The following is a 17,388-nucleotide window of genomic DNA, read 5'->3' on the forward strand; positions in this document are numbered from 1 at the left end:
GAGGGAATGCTATGTGTTCTGTTTCACAGAGACATGGCTCAGCCCCAGCTTCCCAGACTCAGCAGTCCAGCCTGAAGGTTTCTCCAGCCATCGCATGGACCGCACACTGGCATCTGGGAAAGGGAGAGGAGGGGGCGTCTGCCTCATGGCCAACTCTGCGTGGTGCTCAGACGTGGCAGTCCTATCCAACTCCTGCTCTCCACACCGGGAACACTGGGCTGTGAAGTGCCGTTCCTTCTACCTACCGAGGGAATTCACCTCCATCATCCTGACCACGGTCTACATCCCACCCCAGGCTGATGTCCATCTGGCACTGGAGGAGCTGCACGCCGTGGTCAACAAGCACCAGACGGCTTACCCCGAGGTGTTCACCACCATAGCCGGGGACTTCAACAAAGCCAACCTGAAGAAATCACTCCCTAACTTCCACCAACATGTCCCCTGCAGCACCAAACACCCTCGATCACTGCTACACGACCATCAAAGACGCCTATCGCTCTATCCCTCGCCCTCACTTCAGTAAATCCGACCATACTGCTGCTGCTTCCTGCCTACAGGCAGCAATTGAAGAGCGCACCCCCAGAGGTGAGGACTGCACAGAGCTGGTCGGGGGAGGAGGGGGCAGAGGAACAACTCCAGGACTGTTTGGACTCTGTAGATTGTGCAATGTTCAGGGATTCGGCAACGGACCTAAATGAATACGCCACAGTCGTTACAGACTTCATAAAGAAATGTGTGGAGGACTGCATCCCAACAAAAACCTTCCGAGTGTTTCCTAACCAGAACCTTGGATGAACCATGGGATCCGCACTCTTCTGAAGTCCAGATCCCGGGCATTCAGGTCTGGAGATGCAGAGGTCTACAAGAAGTCCAGATACGGCCTTGCTAAGGCCATCAAAAAGGCCAAAAGGGACTTCTGCTTCAAGCTGGAGGATGAGACGGATGTTTGGCAACTGTGGCATGGCTTGAATGCCATCACCTCCTAGAAGGCGAAATCAGGAGGCAGCTCAATTGTCAGCGAAGCATCACTCCGTGACGAGCTCAATGCGTTTTACGCACGCTTTGATAGGGAGAACACAGATGAGCCTTCCCGAGCCCCCATTCGCCATGATGGTCACAGTCACAGAGGCCGACGTCAGAAGGTCCTTTAGGGGGTTGAACCCTCGGAAAGAGCCTGGACGTGATGTATACCCGGTCGTGTTCTAAAAACCTGTGTGGACCAACTGGCTGGAGTTTTCACGGACATTTTCAAACTCTCGCTTCTGAGGTCTGAGGTTCCCACCTGCTTTAAAAGGGTTCACTAATACCGGTGCCCAAGAAGAGCAAGGTGATGTGCCTCAATGATTATCGACCAGTGGCAATAACGTCTGTGGTGATGAATGCTTTGAGAGGTTGATCATGGAGCATATCAACTCCTACATCGATAAAAACCTAGACCCACTGCAGTTCGCTTACCGCCACAACAGATCAATGGTGGATGCGATCTCACTGGCTCTCCACTCTGCTCTGAACCACTTGGACTCATATGTCAGGCTGTTATTCATTGACTACAGCTCGGTGTTTAACACCATCATCCCCTCCAAGCTGGTTACTAAGCTCTCAGATCTGGGTCTCTGCGCATCCCTCTGCAATTGGATCCTCGACTTCCTCATCCTAGACCAGTCTGTCCGTATTGGTGGAAATGTGTCATCCTCAATAACAATCAGCACGGGAGCACCTCAAGGCTGCGTGCTCAGCCCCCTGCTGTACTCACTCTATACTCATGACTGTGTAGCTGGACACAGTGCAAACTCCATCATCAAGATCGCCGATGACACCACTGTTGTGGGTCAGATCACTGATGATGACGAGTCACAGTATAGAAGTGAGATCGACCGATTGACCAAATGGTGCCAGCACAATAACCTGGCTCTCAACACCAGCAAAACCAAGGAACTGATTGTGGACTTTGGAAGGAGTAGGATAGGGACCCACAATCCTGTTTATATCAATGGGATGATGGTGGAAAGGGTCAAGAACTTCAAATTCCTGGGCGTGCATATTTCTGAAGATCTTTCCTGGTCCCAGCACACTGATGCATTTATAAAGAAAGCACATCAGCGCCTTTACTTCCTGAGAAGATTACGGAGAGTTGGTATGTCAAAGAGGACTCTCTCGAACTTCTACAGGTGCACAGTAGAGAGCATACTGACTGGTTACATCGTGGCTTGGTTCGGCAACTTGAGCGTCCAGGAGCGGAAAAGAATGCAGAAAGTTGTGACCACCCCACAGTCCTTGACAGATCTGGGTCTTCCCAGCCCAGCCTTCCCAGCCCAGCAAATACTGGAATCTGACCACTGCTCAGTCTATCATCGGCTCTGACCTCCCCACCATCGAAGGGATCTATCGCAGTCGCTGCCTCAAAAAGGCTGCCAACATCATCAAGGACCCACACCATCCTGGCCACACACTCATCTCTCCGCTGCCATCAGGTAGAAGGTACAGGAGCCTGAAATCTGCTGATATCCAGGTTCAGGAACAGCTTCTTCCCCACAGCCATCAGGCTATTAAACTCGCCATCAAACTAACTCTGAACTATAACAGCCTATTGCACATTATCTGTTTATTTATATGTGTTTATATATATGGTCTATGATATATAGACACACTGAACTGTTCTGTATTTATGATGAAAGGTCTCCATCCGAAATGTCAGCCATACCTTTGCCTCCACAGATAGCACTCAATGGATGAGTTTCCCCAGTCTAATGAAGCCAAAATGTCACCTATCCATGTTATCCAGAGATGCTGCCTGACCTGAGTTACTCCAGCATTTTGTGTCTGTTTCTGCAATGGTTTGTTTTCCCCTTCTATGTTTTCTCTAATTCTAATATTATCTCTAAGTGCCCTGTTACCACTTCCTCAACAATAGATTCTAGCATTTTCTTTACTACTTATGTCAGACTACTGGTCTTTAATTCCACTCTCTATCTCCCTCTTTTCTTAAAAAGGCCAACTAGTTTAGTTTAGAGATACCACGCACAAACAGGCCCTTCAGTCTATCAAGTCCACACTGACCAGCGATCACCTCTCTACACGAAAGGGCCTGTCCCACTAAGGCGACTCTTTAGGCGACTGCCGGGGACTAATTTTAATGGAATTCACCTACGACACCTGGCGACAACCTACGACAACACCTACGTCAAACTACAACAACCTACGACAGCAAAAATTTGATGCCCGTCGTCTAAAATTTTTCAACATGTTGAAAATTTTGCGGCAGTCACCTGTAGTCGCCCAAATAATCGCCTAAGTGGGACAGGCCCAATATTTTATACATTATAATTTATACATTACATTATACATTACAATTTATACATTACACACAGATTATACAATTTATAATTTACCGAAGCCAATTAACCAACAAACCTATACTTCTTTGGAGTGTGGGAGGAAACTGGAGCATCCGGAAAAAACCCACCTGGTCACAGGGAGAACGTACAATCTCTGTACAGACAACACCTTTGGTCAGGATCGAACCTGGGTTTCTGGACCTATAAGGCAGCAACTCTACGGCTTTGCCATTGTGCCGCCTTCTGTGCATCCAACTAGCATATCCAACTATCCCCCCCTAGCTGCCTCCTTCAAAACCTAATAATTCAGGGGATTTATTATCTTTTGGTTGCATTATTCTCTTCAATATTTTGAATTATAGCACTATCTTAAGTTCATCATTAGCTCTAGACATGTAGTTTTCTGCTACTTTCAGGAGGCTTTCATCTTCCTTGAAGTTGCAGAAGATGAGAGAGGATGCTGCCTTACGCACTGAACATTTTCAAAGTGTTCTGATTTTATCTCAGATTTTTTGTATCATGATTTGTAAATTATTTATTCACATAATGATTTATCTTTTCAGCATTGGATCTCTACCTTGTTTATTCCTACAATAAACGCCATGTTAATACAACATTTGTACTTTATTACCTGTACTACCAATTTCTTCTCAGTAGCAGAATCTATCTCTATTGAAGACGAGGCGCCCGTCTGATGACTTAATTCCGATTCCTTTTCTTTTGGAGATAGATAACTTTTTGAGCTCTGTTCACTTTCTTCCATCTGTATTGGAAAAAGGGGTTCTATGTGATAAATTTAAAGAAAATCTGCAGAAATTAATGAGTTTTCAACAGTGACAAGACAATTTACAATTGGTCGATGGGTGGAACACCAAAGTAAAGAATATATGGGTAGGAGCCTCTCTTCCAATAGTAACACTTAAATGGCAAAGATGGTCATTTATTTTGATTTATCACCTTGGTTGAATGAAATTGGTGAATTATTTAGTTTGGTAAGTCAAGAGTGATTAATTGTCATATGTACCAACAGCAGAGCAATGAAATTCTTGCAGCACATAACAGGCCTGAAAAACAATATACATACTGTAGATAATAAACAACATCTATACATAATTAAAACTCTGACCTTTGCGCGTTTTTTCTATTTGCGACACGCGATAGCGCTACAATTTTTCGCCAGCTCACTCACCGTTCTCCTGTGATGCAAGTGCACCAAGTTTTGTTCTAATCGGTGGTCTATTGTAAAAGTTAGCGAGGTTTAAGAATCGTAAAAGCCGTGCTTGCGCAGATCGATCTTCTCTCCTGGCACAGTTAGCGCCGTGCGGATTGGTCTCTTCTCCTGTCACTCCGTGGGATGGTCCGCCCCTTCCTGCGCCATCGCATCTTTCCTGGAGCTGAGGATGGCTGCCAGAGGTCTCCAACCGGACACAATTTTCGGAGGGACCAGAAGCGGCCCGGCCCGGGAGATGTCACCAAACGTAAAGCGGAGAATCTGATGCCGGTGGAGGAGCGCGTCCAGCGCCCGCTGTGAGTCCCAAATGATCCTCCAACGCAATGCCCCTCAACTCCAGCCCCTTCCCCTCTGTTCCCCTTGCTGGCTCCTGCCCCTCCTCCCCCGTGATACCCCCTTCTCCCCCATGGCTCTTCCTCCATCTTTTCCCCGAGCTCTCCCCCCTCCTGCCCACACGCCAGCATGGCTGTAGCTGCTGGTGCAGGGGAACAAGCCTCCTGTGTGACAGGGACCCAACAGGTCCCACTTAGTCTAGTTTCAATTAAATAGTGACCCCAATACTAGTGCAAAAAACCCAAGCCCTGAGTGCAACCAAACGCAGTCCACAGTTCATAGTTGAGGTTAGTGTTATGTAGTGTTCCAGAGCACTTTAGTTGTTGGGAAAAAGTTATTCTTGAACCTGAAGGTACAGGGGTACTGTACTCAATGTCAGCTAGACAAAGGGGAGCAAAGCGATACACATTCCCCGGTTTGCATTGACGGTGCCGAGGTAGAGATGGTTGCAAACTTCAAAATCCTAGGAGTCCATATTACCAATGAGGTCTCCTGGACCACCCATATTGAAGCAAGGACCAAGGAAGCAAGTCAATGCCTCCACTTGCTTAGAAGGCTTAGTAAGCTCGTCTTGCCCACTACGCTCTCACCAACTTCTACAGATGCATCATAGAAAGCATTTATCAGGATGAATCTCAGCTTGGCTTGGGAACATATCCATCCAAGACCGCAAGAAATTTCATTGAATTGTGGATGCAGTCCAGACCATCACACGAACCAACTTTCATTCGACTGACTCCAGTTATACCTCATGTTGCCTTGGTCAGGGCAGCAGCATTATCAAGGACGAGTCGCACCCCGGCCACTACCTCTTCTCACCTCTCCCATTAGGCAAAAGGTATAGAAGTGTGAAAACACACACTTCCAGATTTTAGGGACTGTTTCTTCCCAGCTGTTATCAGGCAACTGAATCATCTTACCACAACCAGAGAGCAGTGCTGAACTGCTATCTGCCTCTTTGGTGACACTCGGTCTATCCTTAATCGGACTTTGCTGGCTTTACCTTGCCATAAAAGTTACTCCTTTATCATGTATCTATACCCTGTAAATGGCTCAATTGTAATCATGTATTGGCTTTCTGCTGACTGGATAGCACCCAATAAAAGCTTTTCACTGTACCTTAGTACACGTGGCAATAAACTAAAATTAACTCCTGTACCTTCTTCCCAATGGTAGGGGTGACAAGAAAATGTGGCCAGGGTGGTGGGGGTCTTTGATGATTCTACCTGCTTTTTTGAGGCCGTTTTGAGGAATTATCTTCCAATTTTCCTCATGCTTTTAGATTTGTGAATCTATATCTGGGTTCAATTTTTGCCAAATAGAATACTTAATTCTGTGTTGAAATAGAAGGTTTCACAAAGCTCAAAATCGTTTAATTAAGCTCATTGTAAGGTTTGCTGACTTTAAATTCAATTAAATGATAGTCTCTTAATATCAGACCAGCTATGGGACGTTAAAAAAAAATTGAGTTCCTGGCATTATTACATATTTCTTTGCTTACAAAAGCTAGGCTGGCCATTCTCTGTGAAGATGATAGTTTGGAATGAAAGCATGGAAAGGCCATCTGAAGACGTGTCATCTGTCTTCTGTGGAATGTGATATTTGCCCGTAGGAAAATTATTTGCACATACCCCAATAACTTTAAATTACTTTGCTACCAGTCCAAGTTTTCAGGAAGATTATATTAGTATTTCACATAGCATAGAATGTGTAGGAAAAAACTGCACATGCTGGTTTAAAGGTAGACACAGTTTGAAGAAGGGTTTAGACCCAAAATGTCACCCATTCCTTCTCTCCAGAGATGCTGCCTGGCCCGCTGAGTTACTCCAGCATTTTGTGTCTACATTTCGTATAGCATAGATTTATAGATATGCATTGGAAGTCAAAGCTATCATGGCATGGTTGATAGAGATCAGAATCAGAATCAGTTTAAGTAAGAACTGCAGATGCTGAAAAAAAATCAACGGTAGACAAAAATGCTGGAGAAAATCAGCGGGTGAGACAGCATCTAAGGAGCGAAGGAATAGGTGATGTTTCGGGTCGAGACCCTTCTTCAGAATCAGAATCGAAATCAGAATAAATTTATTAGCCAAGTATGTATACAACAAGGAATTTGACAGTGCATATTCCACTGCTTCTTGATTTCCCTGCTGCCTCCGGTTCGCGGTCCGCTCTGTGTAGTTGAAAGCCAGGGAGTTGCAGTGCATTGTCCAGGGTCGACACACACAGCCAGGTCTCGGTGAAGCACGAGTGCGCCAGAGCGCTTCCTCCCAGTTTCTCCTGCGTCTCACGGCCTTGGACATAACCACTGACGTATATCCAAATAATCCAGTAAGTAAGGGAAATCCGGAAAAATGGTTGGAGGAACCAAATGTCTGATGTTAATGAGTTCCTCCCTCCTGAAAGTGATCTTTGTGGGATTTCCATAGACAACACAAATTAACAAACACAGACAAAACAGCCAGGAGCACTGTGGCAGCCGTCGTCGACGTCATCTTAGTTCTTAGTTCAATCAGCCATGATTGAATGACGGAGTGGACTCGATGGGCCAAATGGCCTAATTCTACTCCTATAACTTGTGAACGTGATTTATGGATTGTCCTCATACAAAACAACTGCGAAATTAGTAACAATAAAAACACATCACTGAACAGCTCATTTCATTCTGTTAAATGTCCCAGATTCTATCTCAGGAACTTAATCATACTACAATGGTATCAAACTAATGAGGGTGTTATTTGGATCACGTTCTTATGACTATAGTCAGCAAAGAAAGGTTTCAGGAATCTTAAACAGCAGGAGAAAAGAAATGGGAACATATGGGGAGGGTACATCAGAGCTTATGCAATAAAGTTTCCAATAACGGGTGAACAAAGGCAATATTTGAAAAATAAAGAACATGGAACCCAGAGTTCTCAGAGCACTGTAGGAAATTGCAGAGAAAGGACTGGGAGAGACCATGGCTAATTTTGAAAAGAAAAAATAGAATTTTACAAATTATAATCTTTCTGATCCCTGGACGCATGTTATGAAGAAAAAAGGTAATGGATGAAAGAAACGTTATAAGTTAGGATATATGCAGCAGAATTTTGGATGAGTTCAGGTTCAGGGAGTGTAGAAGATGACTACTACACTCATCAGAATTGAGACTTCAGGTAAATAATAGCTTGCGAGTTTTTAGCAACAGACAGGCTGAGGCAGAACAAAGATGGTCAAAGGTGCACGAAGGCTCATTTTATGAAGGTGAGAATACTCAGTTAGAAATTCAGTTCAGGGTCAAATAGGATGCTGAACAAAGTGTCATATACCATTTTACTCAATACACATTTCACTAATTAATTCTCTAATTCAGTCACCTGCTTTTTGAGGGATATATCATCATATGATGGTTCAATATTAACTCAGTGAAAACTGGTGCCAGGCACTCATCTAGCTCTTTTTGTTATCACAATCCCAATAAAATCAAGACACAGGAGACTGCAAACACAGAGAAACCAACAAACTGCTAGAAGAACTCAGCGGATACTGCTTGATTTGATTGACTCAAATATTTTTTTACAGATCCTATAACTGGTCTGATTTTAAGATAGTTACCTCAGTGACTATTATTTAATTTAGTCAGCAAACCTTACAGTTAGCTTAATAAAACAATTTTTAAGCTTTAGGAAACCTATTTCAACATAGACTGAAGTATTCAAGCAGGCAAAAGTTGAACTCAAATATGGAATCACAAATCCAGAAATATGACGAAAATTGGAAGATAATTCATCACAACTGCCTCAAAAAAGCAGCTAGTATCATCAAAGACCCACGCCACTCTGGCCATATTCTCCTTTCATGTCGACCTTTGCGAAGAAGGTACAGGTGTTCTTGATAGATGCTGCTTAACTGGCCGAGTTCTTCCAGCAGTTTGTTTATTGCCCCAACAATATCCTGCATCTTGAATTATTCTGTAGAAATGTCACATTTCTTCTCCAAGTTGAAGATGATAGCAAAAGTGGCTGGGATAGAAGAGTTGATTTTATGAGAAGGATATTGAAGGCTAATTTGAGGGCGGAAAGGACTGTATCTGACGAGAGAGACCTAAGTACAATATTACAAAAGTGCACGAGATGAAACATGATGGGTAAATCCACACAGTGAGTCTTAAAATGAATTCAAAGCAGAAATAAACAAGCATAGAAGAAAAGTTAGAGAAACCTTTATATTGGGATCAAGGCTGAGTGGTGAGGGAAAGGTTAGTATTCCAAGATGGCCCAGTATGCTTTGGACAGAAAGACTTATGGTAGACCATTAGAAAGAAGCTCATGAACTATAGCTGAATAAACATTCATAACGACAACAATGAAATAATTTGTAACAGATATTAATATAAACATTCATCATGAATAAAAAGCTGTTTAACTCTATATCACAGTAAATATAATAAAATATTGAAAACAGATCCATATAGTTTCCACCCAAATATTATAATTTTGTAACAATTATCTTACACTATGGTGTGTTAAAGAGGGTTCTAAAGCTAAAATATAAGAACTTATAACAGTGAATATGAAGATATAACTGGTATTATGGCATATAATGTCAAAAACATGAAAAGAGAGAAAATATCTTCCAGGACTTTTAGAAAAAGATCCTCAATTTATAACAAGATAATCTAAGACCAAAGAAAGTCGGCAAATAAAGATTTTATTCAGAAAAACATTAATGAATGAAAACCATAAGAAAGGTAAAAATAAATTGGAAGAGGAGAAATAAAAACTGTAAAGAGAAGAAACTTTGCCTGATGTAAATAACAGTATCATAGAGAAAGTATATCACTTTGAAGTGTGCACATGACAAAATCTCTGAAGATTTTATGCCTTCTAAAGTGCAATTAATAATTCTATTATGACTGGGATAGCACTCTTTTTGTCATTTTTATACAGTTTTCAACTCTTTGCCCTCACAAAAGGCCCCTTTTCACCAAAATCGACAGCTATTTAAATGGAAATTTTTTTTCTGGTGAGGGCAAAGGGTTCAAGGTGCAAAATAAGAGCTTGCCATCTGGCATAGGCAGACTACTTTCTGTAGAGGTCAAGCTAAGTTTTAGTTTGGATTTCTGGGTTTGCCAATCTAAGTCAACTTTACAGGTTAAACCTAACAGGGTTTACATGAGCTATATCAGATATATATAAAACGATACTTGTAACACATAAAATCTATGAGCAAACATTACTTTATTAATTAAAACTGGAATTTTGAACAGTGTGTTGTGATACAAGAAATGTAATATCTTGAACTTGGGTTTATGAGAATTGTCATAATTATCTGGTAACTATCTTACATTATTTCATAAAATAATTGCATTACTGTAATATTTATGATTCTATATTTCAATTGGTAAAGGATGGAAAATCCAGCTACATTGTTAACCATGTTATCAGAACAGGTGAGGTAAATTTAACTGCTACCTAAAAGAAATATATCATCTTTGAAGGGCATGCTATTTTATTTGCACTTCTTTATGAGATGAACTTTCAACTTTGGCATTGTAAAATATAATGAACCCTAGCTCGATCTGCGTGAAACCTCCACTTTGTTTTGTCAGCTGCTGACAAATTCTACTTTCTCTGCATTATAAACACTTGCTTCTGTAGGGTCCATTTGTGGACAGGTGCAACCGTGTGATGGAGGAGAAAAGGTAGAGGTGATGCTACATGAGCAATTTTAGAACCGAATGGATGACTTATACACAGAAAGCACAATGAATAAAAATTCTTAAACAAAAAATATATTAAGTAAATAGAGGTTATATTAATTGTCAAGCACTCAAAAACCTGTAATCAGAGAAACCCTCATTTATGCACTGCAATATCAAACAAGCTTTTCTGGAACAAACCACGGGAACTTAAAAATAATGATGAGGTGAACAAGACTGGATAGCACGCGACAAAAGGTTTTTACTGTATCTCAGTACACGTGACAATAAACTACCCTGTAAACAGTTAAAAAAAAACCTGTAAAAAACACTTATTGTTACTTATGTGAAATCTGGTCGGATACTTCTGGTGACTGAGCAATGAGGGGTAAATTCAAAGATACAGAAGTTATTATCCCAGATGTGGCAGTTCTCCAAGAGCTTCTCTAAAATAGCATTTATCTGGCTCAAGTTTAAATAAATTGCATGAATTTCTTGATTATATCTCACAGAAATGAACAATATAATTAAAAAAACTATGGCCTGCCCATTTCAAAGTAGTGGTAATAACTCTTAATTATTGGCAGATATTTTTTACATTTGGGGTCTAGATATTATTTCACATTGTGCTACACAAAGGAATTTAAATAAAAACCTATTTGCTCATACAGATTCTGTACCCTCCATGCAAATATTGCAGGCCATAGGTGTAAGAGCAGGCCATGACAAGGCAGGAATGACATCCTTCATCCCAAATTTAAAAAAATTATCCGAGTCAGGCTCATCGCTTTAGAGTCCAGGACCGGAATCCTCCTGCAGGTTACATCACTTACGTTTTCTACTTGTCCTTTGCTCCTGTGCCCCGTGGAATGCTTTAAGGTTCCTCAGCAATGGATTGCATTAATTGCAGGTTGCATGCATAATTGTATAATTTATGTATCATTTATTTTACAGCCATAGGGTCATATGGCATGGAAACAGGCCTCGGCCCAACTAACCCATGTCAACCAGGATGACCCACCTATACTAGGCCTACCTGTCAGTGTTTGGCTCATATCCCTCTAAACCTTTCCTATCCATGTTTTTGTGTGTTGACTGAATCTATATGCCCTTGATGCTGCTGCCAGTGAGGATTTTATTGTAATTGTACCTCACTGTAGTTGTGCATATGACATTAAACTTGAACTGACTTGAAAACAGGCTAATTCTGCTCCTTGGGCTTATGAACTAATTTTAATGTTTATGAATGCTCTAAATAACAAGTATATTCTAAAATACTTATGCAGTCTTTTGATAACTTTGGAATTTAGCTGTACCAAGGACCATAACTTTCTGTTAATGTTTCATTAACTGACAGAAAAATGCTGTTAATTCTCTTAGCATTTACCTGAACTGGGACATGCTACTCTGGTATCACAGATTGAAAGCCAGTCACGGGTAAGATAATTCAGCATGTGAGGATTGCAGTAGCTGGGACGGTGTCAGGATCTGGATTGGCTTCAGGGTGGATGATGAAACTCAGTGGGCCAGGGAACATATGTGGAGGGAGAGGGAGTGATGTTGTTTCATGTCGAGGACTGATGCAGGTTCTCGACCTGAAACCTCGACTATCCATTTCCGTCCTCATAATGATATGCCTTTTTTCTTCTTCACGATCACTGCTGCATGGCTAGATAGGATTTAAATGTTTATACTTTAAACAAATTGATGAGAGATATTTTGATATTATGATATCTAGTCCAGCCATGCAGCAGTGAGTGAAGAATTTAAAAAATGGTGTAAAATATGCAGACGAAAAGCGACAGTCGAGGTTTCAGGTCGACACCCTGCATTAGAAACATTAATGCATGGTTTATGCAACTTGTAAGATTGAATTGTGCTGGTCCATGTGTCTCATACCACACACCTGGAGCAAGTATCACACATGTTGCTTTGCAATATTAATTTGAGTCCTGGTCAATCACAATTGGCAGTATATATGTAATCAACATATAGTGAGTTCATAAACAAGAAATACGATTCAATAGCAAGCTATATACTGTCAACTCAACATTTTCCAGTTCTTCACCAAATGCAGTCTCTGTCATGGCTGAGCCAATGAAATCTTCTCAATGAAATGGAATTCCTTAACACTGAGGAAGGACACTGCTGGTCTGCAATTGGTGGCTGCTCACCACTTTCTCTAGCAAGGGTAAGTAATGTGATTTATGGTTAAATAACTGGTAGTGTGTTTAAATGTGTGATGCGTTTGTGAGTGGGAAGTGTTTGCAGCTTTGGACTAATGGTAGAAAAGGTTTGAGGCACAATATGACCTAATCATGTCTCATTTCTTAGGAACTTAAAATTTCTAAGCACCATAGAGTCATACAACACAGAATCAGCTCCTTCAGTCAACCGAGCTCATGTAACCATCAAGCAGCCATTTTATTCCGTCTTCATTCATTGTCCAATTAACGTACAAAAATGTACATCTTAGGATGTGGAAGGGAATGTGTCACAGAGAAAAGATCCATGCTGTCTTCCATCTAAAGAACATGCAAACTTCACGTAAACAGCACCGGAGGTCAAGATTGAACCCGGGTAGCTGGATCGGTGAGGCAGCAGCTCTATGAGGTGTGCCAATGTACTGCCTAAATGTAATAAAATATTTCAATGCAGGTAATTAATCATATTTTACATTTTAAATGCCATCATTAATTACTTTTCAAAAGACTGGACACTTTCCCACCCACCACTCTCCAATCACCATTTAACACCCAATTACCCACCCTCTCCGTGCTGCACAACATCACATCTCCATCATCACCAATAAAATAGAGAAGGTGGAGACGCTGTTCAGGAATCAGAAAAGCTGGAAATCTCCAGGACCGGAGAATGTTTCCCCCTCTACTCTCAAGCTCTGTGCCGAACAACTGGCACCAGTCTACTCAGACATTTTCAACCAGTCCCTGCAAACCTGTACTGCCCCTGCCTGCTTCAAAGTCTCCACTATTGTTCCTGTACCCAAAAAGGCATGGATTAACGGTCTTAATGATTACAGGCCTGTCGCACGGACCTTTGTAGTCATGAAGACCCTTGAAAGGCTTGTGCTGGCCAAGTTGAAAAATATCACAAACCCCCTGCTGGACCCTCTGCAGTTTGCATATCGGGTCAATAGATTTGTGGATGATGCAGTCAACCTGGGCCTGCACTTTATCCTCCAGCACCTAGACACACAGGGGACGGGACATATGCGAGGATTTTGTTTGTTGATTTTAGCTCTGCATTTAACTCTACTAAATTTGTATAAGATAATTACAAGCAGTTGAATAAGGGGTGGGAATTAATAAGCTTTGGCTTCTTCCTGCTCCTTTTCGGACACATACGATTTCATTTATTTATAGATATTGTTTATGACACTTTATAAATATTCTTGTTTTGTTTTTTATATGCTGTTTCACACTTGCTTTTTATTCTTTTATTCTGTTCGAAATAAATAATAAAATAAATAAATAAATAAACACCATTGCGCCAGAGCTACTACACTCCAAACTTTCCAAGTTGACTGTGCCTGAACCCCTCTGTCGGTGGATCACCAGCTTCCTGACAGACAGGAAGCAGCATGTGAGGCTGGGAAAGCACATCTCAGACTCACAGACCCTCAGCATAGGAGCACCGCAAGGCTGCGTACTATCCCCTCTCCTCTACTCTCTCTACATCAATGACTGCACAGCCACTGATTCCTCTGTCAAGCTTCTCAAGTTTGCGGACGATACAACCCTGATTGGACTGATCCAGGATGGTGAGGAATCTGCCTACAGACGGGAAGTGACACAGCTGGCGTCCTGGTGCCATCGCAACAACCTGGAGTTCAATGCTCTTAAGACTGTGGAATTGATTAAAAGGATTTTCATGAGGTAGTATTGGTCATACTTTCCCGGTGCTTTGAGGTGCTTTCTGTAAATTTTCCTTGATTGATTGCTAATGATCTGAGATATTGAGCACCAAGGAGCCTCAATCCCCAAACTGCCACTGCCTCTTGATTTTCCATCCATGTAAATGTTATTATGGCCAAGGAGGATGATAAAAAGATTCAGGAATATAATTGCCTCAATCGTCCCTGGACACCATCTTCTTACCTCTGAACCTTTGCCCCAAATTATAATTGAATTAATATTTTTCGAATGTCGAAGCTCATATAATTAATTTAAATTGACTGCATTACTGAATATAGCTTTTGAGTTTCAAGTTGAATCTTTACAGAGACAAGAAAATATAATCAGCAGAATGTTTAAGATATTATTGATATTATTACAGATAGATATTTTGAAAGGAGTTCGTTTTAGGAAATATCCATGTGTACCAGTACCAATTTACATTTATGAATCATTTCTTCTTATTGCTTATTTATTTTAAATAAATTACAGCTGCACATGTAAATCAACTGTCACCTGTATCTTATCTAGAATAACTGGTAAGACATTGTTATTGCTATTGATATTTGGTCACCAAGCTGCCAAACCTAACTTGTCTGCAGAGAAATAAAAGAATTTCTAGGGCAAATACATTTCCAGTGTTTATTGTGGCTTTAGCAATTGAGTTACCATGGTGCAGCTTTAATGCTTTGATTTCTTTGAGAGCTATTTTGTGATAAGGGAATGATGCATTTGTTTTCCAATGAGGTTTTCAATGTGGGTGATGACATTGATTAAAACATTTGATCTACAGAGTATCCATCGTACAAAGGGCGAGTGTCTCTCTTTTCTTTCTCTCACCTGGGCAGTCCTCAGGTTCGAATGACTTGCTTTCATTCCAGTTTCATGGATTCGGAGGTGAGGTCAATGTGGGATGTGGGACTTACAGGCTTTGCCTCAGGGGATAAACTGCCACTTGATGGGGCAGGTGGATAGCTAATATGAGACGTGGTGCATACCTTGTTCCATTCACACAGGGGTTCTCTATGCCCCTAATGGAGGCTCTCAATTACATCCTCCATGTTGTTCTTCCATTTTGAATGGTGGTGTGTTTGGGTTTTGTGTTATTAAAACTGGTTGTGAACAATTTAATATTGTTTTAATTGAATAAATAAATGTTATTAAGTAACAGTGGATCTGAAAACAAACATTGGATTTTTGTCCTTCTCATAAGTAGAGGGTCTTTAGTCCTGTGAAATGCTTGTCCTGTACATTGTGGGAAATTCAACATACTTCTTGCATCCGGGTCAAACACAATGTGCAGAAAGTGATAGCAAATAGAAGAGGTTAGATCGGTGAAGTGTTTGCAGGCACAAAGGGAATGTGTGACTTCTCAGTAGATCAAGATGTACTTCTTCTTGCGTATGGCGTGCACAGCCTAAAGTTGTAAGACAACTTGTTCTATTTGATCTTATTTGATTGTGCATCCGGGGTTGATTGCATTCGGCGAAGCAGGGCGGACCACGTGAAGGTTGCAATCTTCCACCCCATCAAGATGTACAAGTAGATAGTGCACGTCTGCTTAGTGCTAGAAATGCTACTGGCTCTTCAAGGGAATCTAGCCACTGACAAAACAAAAAAAGAAAGTTTATCAAGGAAACATTAAGATCTCAACACAGGAGAAAACGTGGTATTTATGGTAAGAATTTAAGAATTTGAAAACAAAGAAGGTAAAAAGGATAATAATTTTATTAAAATAGTAGGTCCTATTGAATACCCACAATATCAAGTGTGCACAGGCAGCGTGCATGTGAAGTTCTGCAAGAAGAATTGTATCTGTAATCACAGAAAATAGGATGAGAGGGGTAGATATTAAAAAGGAAGATTGTAAAATAAGGGAAATGATAGAATTAGAGTGAGAGGACATCAAAAGGTTTAGTGGTTTTAAAAATGGAAAAATCACCAGACTTACATAAAATGTAAGCCAGGCTTTGATAATTGATCCTCCGCCTACTGGCATGGTATGAGAGTGCAGGAGGATCACAATTGGGGTGCTGTTATTTTCTTAAAAGGATAGACTGCATAACTACAGGCTAATTAGCCTAACATTGATGGTGGGCAAATTGTTGGAAAAATTCAGAAGAACAGCATGTCAACATTCAGAGTGACGCAGATTCATTGAAGAAAATCATCCTTTGGTTCACTTTCATTCATCTTTTGGTAAGATTTGCATTTATTGGTTATTTCATATCTAGAAATATTGCAGCATATTGAAGGTACTTTCAGAGTGTTGGGGAAAAGCACCCAGATTTATACTAAGTGATGATGAGGAAATGATAGTGTGTGACCAAAACCTTTTACTCAGTTGGACACAAACCGATTGGCAACATGTTATGTCAGCTAGGGGCAGCAAAGAATTTATAGATTTAGTCAAGTGTTTAATTTTTCTATGTACCTGGAACGGACCAATGGTATTCTTACTTGTTGCACTGTATTAGGTCAGTTACTCCAGCACTGTTTCGCTTTAAACTAAGCGCCGATGCCACTGGTCTGAACCAGCGAGCCCTCCTTCATCGGTTGACGTGGCTGTTTATATATATATATATATATTATATAAATGACTTGGATGTAAACGTAGACGTGTTGGTTAGTAAGTTAGCAGATGACAACAAGATTACTTGGGTTGCAGATTGTAAGGAAGACTGTTAAAGTATGCAGCGGGATATAGACCAGCTACACAAATGGCCAGATGGAGATTGAGTTTAATCCGAACAAGTATGAGGTGTTGCACTGATAGAGATCAAATGTAAGAGGAAAATATACAATTAATGGCATAAACCTTAAGAGCATTGATGTACAGAGGGATCTTGGTATACTAGTCCATAACTCCCTCGTTGACCATTGTTGGCTACGGGC

The 17,388-nt window shown here is 41.1% G+C and overlaps 1 protein-coding gene across 1 annotated transcript in view; it reads right to left on the reverse strand.

Moving 5' to 3' along the window:
- Positions 1–17,388, reverse strand: part of c2h10orf67 (chromosome 2 C10orf67 homolog) — a 135,172-nt gene that overhangs the window by 37,995 nt on the left and 79,789 nt on the right. Inside the window, exon 10 of the mRNA XM_033015600.1 lies at positions 3,967–4,098. Coding sequence (XP_032871491.1) covers positions 3,967–4,098 — 132 coding nt within the window. The remainder of the gene's footprint in view (positions 1–3,966; positions 4,099–17,388) is intronic.

Source organism: Amblyraja radiata, chromosome 2, assembly GCF_010909765.2.
Source record: "Amblyraja radiata isolate CabotCenter1 chromosome 2, sAmbRad1.1.pri, whole genome shotgun sequence".
Classification (NCBI taxonomy): domain Eukaryota; kingdom Metazoa; phylum Chordata; class Chondrichthyes; order Rajiformes; family Rajidae; genus Amblyraja; species Amblyraja radiata.